Raw genomic sequence first — 6,175 nt, forward strand, 5'->3', positions numbered from 1 at the left:
CTCCGCGTGCGCTCTTTCAAGTTCGCACAAAAATATTTCGAAAAAGTTGTGTTTTATGAGAACGGCTATCACACACTCCACATAACAGAGCGCCCAACCTTCTAACTTTAACTCTATCAAGCAAGCAAGTGGCGACCAGGGCAAGTTTTGCGAGGGTGAAAAAGTTATGTGCAAGGAACGCCCAGTGCCCAGCTAGCTCCTCCTGCTCGGGATTATAAAGGAAATGCACGAGGCTGTGGAGGGCAGAGGGGGTGTTCTGAAGGGATACAAGTATACAAATCAGATCTCACAAAACAGTAACTTCGATCCAGAAAGTACGCTTTAGCTCCAACTTTTGATTTTATTTTCTACGGAGCCAAGATGACCACAGCGGTGGCGTCGCCTTTCTTCGACTTCAACGAAGTCATGAACAAGGTACAGAACTTTTGACATTGCTTGTAGTTTTAGGTTTTCTTAAACTAAAATAGCACCGTAGCTATAGCAACAGCAGTGCAGGAATTTGAAGGCGTTCAGTGGCTTTTTACATCGAAATACTTAGTGATGCGAGCGGGTAGTAGGCTACCCAATACACATTGCTAAACGTAACTTGGTTGAATATAAAAGCAGAAAGTAGCAACTCCTAGAATTTATTTATCTGGCCATGGTGAATATCTCTGATATCGAGTTGCATGGTGTTAGAGTGCATGGCTATGTGCTCAGGCCCTGCGTTGCGTGCGCCCATACATATTGAACTGTATTCTATTCAGTCTGTTGACGGGGGGATTTGTCAAGTTTAATTGGGAAAATATCTTTACTGTGTTTAATAAGTAGTCCACTATGTAAGAATTCAAGTCATACTGATTCACACAGACTTGTATAACCTACTATTTACTAGTCACTCCCATTTCACAATTTCTTTCATTTCTGCCTGCTTGATAAGGCAACAATGAGGTCTTAAGCTTGTAGATTTGTAGACCTGTGTTTGGCTCAGTAGCCTATCAGAAGTGTAAACTTGGATTCATGCTCTGGTGACGGGTCAGATTTCTTGGTCTTGTATGATTTAGATTAACTAGAATTCCTGATCCTGCCTTTTCCCTCCATTTCATAGTGGGTTGTTCACACTAGCCTGTCTTTTTAAAGATTTATGCGTTTCCTGTGTAGAAATGTAAACCAATGCCTGTTCGTTCCTCAGATTTCATTTGACACTTAAACGAATATCAGTTTTTTTGCCAAATGCCTCCAAGGTGTAAATGACCAATAAGTACTGAGCTTTTATTTACAGGGATCCGTCTTAATGGCTAGTCTGTATGTTACCTTGGGAGTAGGGTATTCTTTTTGTCAGTCCTCAGTCTAAAAACACGTGAAGGAATATCTTTGTAATTAAAAGTGAAGCGTTTCCTGTAGTCTGCAGCACCCGAGGCTATCTTGACACGCTTTCATTATGTTCCAAAGAGATGCAGCTTCTTTGTAAGCAGCACCAGCCTCGGTGCCCTCTCACGCGCTCCTGGGCCGCTTCTTACTGAGCAAGCCACACATTCCTCAGCAGGGCAGCCTGCCAGCCCAGCTGCTGCTCTATAGGCCCGTATCCGCTCACGTTTAAAAAAAAAAAAACCCCAACATGATTGGCCGTCCATCCAAGAACCCACCCCCCGCTCGATGACAACAAGGCTGATCTCGGAGTTCCATCCAAACGGGGAGCTATGCAGAATGTAGCCTAATGGTTTTGTTTGTGTTTTTGTTTTGCAGAACAACAAAATGCTAAACTACAACAACAACATCCTGGGCACCCCCCACCACCCGTTGTCTGTCCCGTGCAATGCTGGCGTGCCCATGCCCCACTCCACCGGAGCCCTGCTGGACAGGAAGGCGGTGGGGACTCCCTCTGTGGGCGGGGTCTACCAGCGGCGCCACTCCGTCACGCTGCCCAGCTCCAAGTTCAACCAAAACCAGTTCCTGAACAGCCTGCATAGTGACCCATCCTTGTTCGGAACCCAGGGCCTGGGCGGAACCGGCGGTGGCGGCAACAAGGAGAATCGCATGAGGGACCGGTCCTTCTCGGAGACGGGCGAGCGCCTCCTGAGCCGGTGCCTGGGCGGGCCGGCCAGCCCCACCGGTGGGGGGGGGAGCCAGGTGAACTCCAGCCGCTACAAGACGGAGCTGTGCCGGCCCTTTGAGGAGAATGGCGCCTGCAAGTACGGAGACAAGTGCCAGTTTGCCCACGGCATCCACGAGCTGCGCAGCCTGAGCCGCCACCCCAAGTACAAGACGGAGCTCTGCCGCACCTTCCACACCATCGGCTTCTGCCCCTACGGCCCCCGCTGCCACTTCATCCACAACGCCGAGGAGCGCCGAGGGCCCCCGCCCCCGTCGTCCCCGCTCTCCTCCTCCAACCGGCTGGAGCGGCCCCGCCTGCAGCACAGCTACAGTTTCGCCGGCTTCCCCAGCTCCGGGGGCGCGAGGGACAGCCCCACCTCCGTCACCCCGCCGCCCATGTTCCCCCACGACGAGTTGCTGGAGTGGCCCAGCAGCAACCCCTTCACCTACCTGTTCGGAGCCAGCCTGGGGGGAGGTGGAGAGGGGAACACCATGGGAACGGAGCCTGGCACCCCCGCGCCCCACTCCCCGTCCAACACCCCCTACTTCTCCAGGTCCATGTCCCCCCAGCCGTATGAGGGTCCTTCCAGCCCCCCGGACTCTCTGTCCGACCTGGAGGGCTACCAGAGCAGCTCCGGGGGCAGTTTGAGTGGCTCCGAGTCGCCCAGCCTGGACACCACCAGACGCCTCCCCATATTCAGCCGCCTGTCCATCTCTGATGACTGAATTGCGCCTGTTTGAACCTACGGCAGAAAGAGGACTATGCCCCCACACCACCACCACCCTCGCACCTGTCCTCCCCCCCCCTTTCTTGGCCTTGTTAGTGCCCAGGCAGAGAGGGTAACGTTGAATTAAGGGAACTTTTTTCAAACACAGCGCGGTTCATCCCTGTTCATCCTCCTCGCCGCTCTCACACAGGAACCTCTCACGTGTCTCAGTGCCAAAAAAAATAAATAAAAAAATACACACTCAAAAGTGAGCGGAAATTGAACTGTGGGGAAACAAAACAAAAAAAATGTGTCTGGAAAAAAAAAAAAAGATCTGTGACTTATGCCAGGTGCCACTTGCCGTTTTGTTTCTTTTGTTTTTTGAATGTGTAGCAGTGCAAGTGGCTCATGGTATGGGGAGTGCGTTGCACTAAAAACCACACCCCCGGCCCCACCAACCTTGACATTACCACTTCCTGTGCGCTAGCTGGAAGGCGCTAAGGTAGCTGTATATCAACCATGGCCCTTTTTACAAGAATGGAAAAAAGAAAAAAGAAGAAAAAAAAGGAAAAGTGCCTGGGCGGTTTGTGCATGTGCTAGGGTGAACGGACTACTGTTAGTGCTTGTTCTTTCTCGTAGCGTCTGTCACGGTTCTTTCTAGAACCCTGTCTTATGTAATAGTGGACTGAGAGTCTTCAGGAAGGACATTAACTGGATGTTGGTTAGCTTCCCTCGGGATCTTCCTCCTGGTCACTGGCTGTTTTGGGAAGGAAGTCTTGATGTCTAACTGGTTATTAAACCTCCAAGACACACACTCACACTCTCTCTCTTTCCTTTTTGTCCCCCCCCCCCCCTCCTCTCAACTCCATCTTCATCATGCCTATCCAGTGGGGAATTCCAGCATTCCCATGATGCAGTAGGAAATCCTGCAACATGAGATCAGATCTCCAAGCTATCTTACTTTACTGTTGCTTCTTTAGAACATGCTTTGAGGAGCATTCAGTACTATTTACATCTTTTTTCCTTTTTCTTTGGGTTATAATTTTTTATTAATGTTGTTATTATTATTGTTTGGAAAAACTTTCACAACGGAAGGTTTCGCTTGTCACTGCTTATTTAACTTATAAACATATTTATTGGTGATCATATGCTTCTTTTTGTTAATTTTGTTTTGTATTTATCTGAATCATGAAACGATAGAATATATTTTCTTTTATGTTAAATTATGATCTTCCATATGAATCTAAAGATTGTGAAGACGTTTTGTCAGTTTCCTTTTTTCACAGTTTAATATATTGTACTACGATGACGTTTGCAACTACACTTTGTCAAAATGAAACTTAATTTAAAGAAAAAAAAGTGCATAAAAATATGTTTTGCGTTTTTGATTATTTATTGTAGAATGTTTTGATTCTCTGCTCCCTGTTATTGGACTGCAATTCCAGCAACATTCTATCTGGCTCCTTTCCATTCCAGAACTCTCCATTTCTTAGTCCTCCCAAGATACTCTTGACGAAAACAGTACTTTACTGTTATTACAATTTGTATTACAACGCTGGAAGTTAGGCTAACCTGATCTGGCAAGTTCTAATCTGTTACCAGAAAGACCCTATGTCTCTCGGATATTGAATCCTAGAAAGAGGGAAAACAACATGACTTTACAAATCCATGTTGCATAAAGGACGTTATGACACTGGTGGCCAGATCAAGGGTCTAATCCCATTGGCCATCCCCCTGACATTAGCTGTGACCAAATGGATTGAGGAAATAATTCAGTGTTTTGATGGGATGTTAAATGCACTGGTATGTCCCCTGTAACCGTGCCTTCAAAAGTGTCTTTGCTAAATACATTCCAGGTGGTTAAGGACTCTCTGATATTTCAAAGTGGAGGGAAACAAATTATTTTTTAAAGTCTCTTGTTTCATGTTTCCTCAATGTTTGGTAAGAGGCAAACAGAATTGACACGAAGAAAGTAAACTGTTGAATGTATTTTTCCAGCCATGGTTTTTCACTACAGACTTGTTTATGTGAATTTATATAAAAACTGATTTCTGTTTTGTAATGTTGATTGCAGTTAAGACCAATAAACCCTGTATTTTTGAAAACTTTAAATGGGTCTTACAGTGTTGTTTATTCAACTGTCTGCTAGTCTGTGTAAGAAAGTTATGTATATCTATGCATTCTCTTTGCCACAAACCACTGCAAGAAAAGACAAATGACAAAATGATTTATCTAATGCTGCTTGTGGAAGAATATGTGGAGGAGTAGTAGTAGCAGTTTTGGTAGCAACAAGAGGAGCAGTATCAGTAGGAGTAGTAGTAGTACTGGGAGCATTATCAGTCATAGTAGTAGCACTGGGGGCAGTATCAGTAATAGTAGTACTGGGAGCAGTATCAGTAGTATTAGTTCTGGGAGCAGTACCAGTAGTAGTAGTACTGGGAGCAGTATCAGTAGGAGTAGGAGTACTGGGAGCAGTATCAGTAGGAGTAGTAGTACTGGGAGCAGTATCAGTAATATTAGTAGTACTGGGAGCAGTATCAGTAGGAGTAGTAGTACTGGGAGCAGTATCAGTAATATTAGTAGTACTGGGAGCAGTGTCAGTAGGAGCAGTAGTACTGGGAGCAGTATCAGAAGTAGTAGTACTGGGAGCAGTATCAGTAATAGTTGTAGTACTGGGGGCAGTATCAGTAGGAGTAGTACTGGGGCAGTATCAGTAGTAGTAGTACTAGGAGCAGTATCAGTAGTAGTAGTACTGGGAGCAGTATCAGTAATAGTAGATGTACTGGGAGCAGTATCAGTAATAGTTGTAGTACTGGGGGCAGTATCAGTAGGAGTAGTACTGGGGGCAGTATCAGTATGAGTAGTACTTCGAGCAGTATCAGAAGTAGTAGTACTGGGAGCAGTATCAGTAGGAGGAGTACTGGGGGCAGTATCAGTACGAGTAGTACTTCGAGCAGTATCAGAAGTAGTAGTACTGGGAGCAGTATCAGTAGGAGTAGTAGTACTGGGAGCAGTATCAGTAGGAGTAATAATACTTGGAGCAGTATCAGTAGGAGTAGTACTACTGGGAGCAGTATCAGTATTATCAGCAGAAGGTGTGGGGAGTTTCACCAAGCTGCAGTGTGACTGGTGGGCTGGAGGGTCCTGGAGGGGTGTGGATCTGAGCTCTTGATTAAACACACTGATACGAGGGCCCAGACTTTCTCCTCAAACACTAACCAGATCAATAGATCTGTGAGCGCACACATTCTGTGGGATGGTTCACTTGAGTACTGGGGGCACAGGAAAGAGGACGTGCTACTGTACAGAAGAGCTACAATAGTTTAGGGCTAGCTTTGACTGCTGTTCCCCTCTCTGCACGCCCCTCCCTCCGCTGCCTGCCTGAGTCTGCAGGT

General features: G+C 46.5%; 1 protein-coding gene across 1 annotated transcript; it reads left to right on the forward strand.

Moving 5' to 3' along the window:
- The first annotated feature begins 219 nt into the window (after positions 1-219).
- Positions 220-4,892, forward strand: zfp36l1a (zinc finger protein 36, C3H type-like 1a). Its single transcript, XM_062470390.1, has 2 exons — positions 220-414; positions 1,726-4,892. The coding sequence occupies exons 1-2, from the start codon at positions 361-363 to the stop codon at positions 2,797-2,799; spliced, it is 1,128 nt and encodes a 375-aa protein (XP_062326374.1). The 5' UTR covers positions 220-360; the 3' UTR covers positions 2,800-4,892.
- Positions 4,893-6,175: the final 1,283 nt, after the last annotated feature.

Source organism: Osmerus eperlanus, chromosome 9 (assembly GCF_963692335.1).
Source record: "Osmerus eperlanus chromosome 9, fOsmEpe2.1, whole genome shotgun sequence".
NCBI lineage: Eukaryota > Metazoa > Chordata > Actinopteri > Osmeriformes > Osmeridae > Osmerus > Osmerus eperlanus.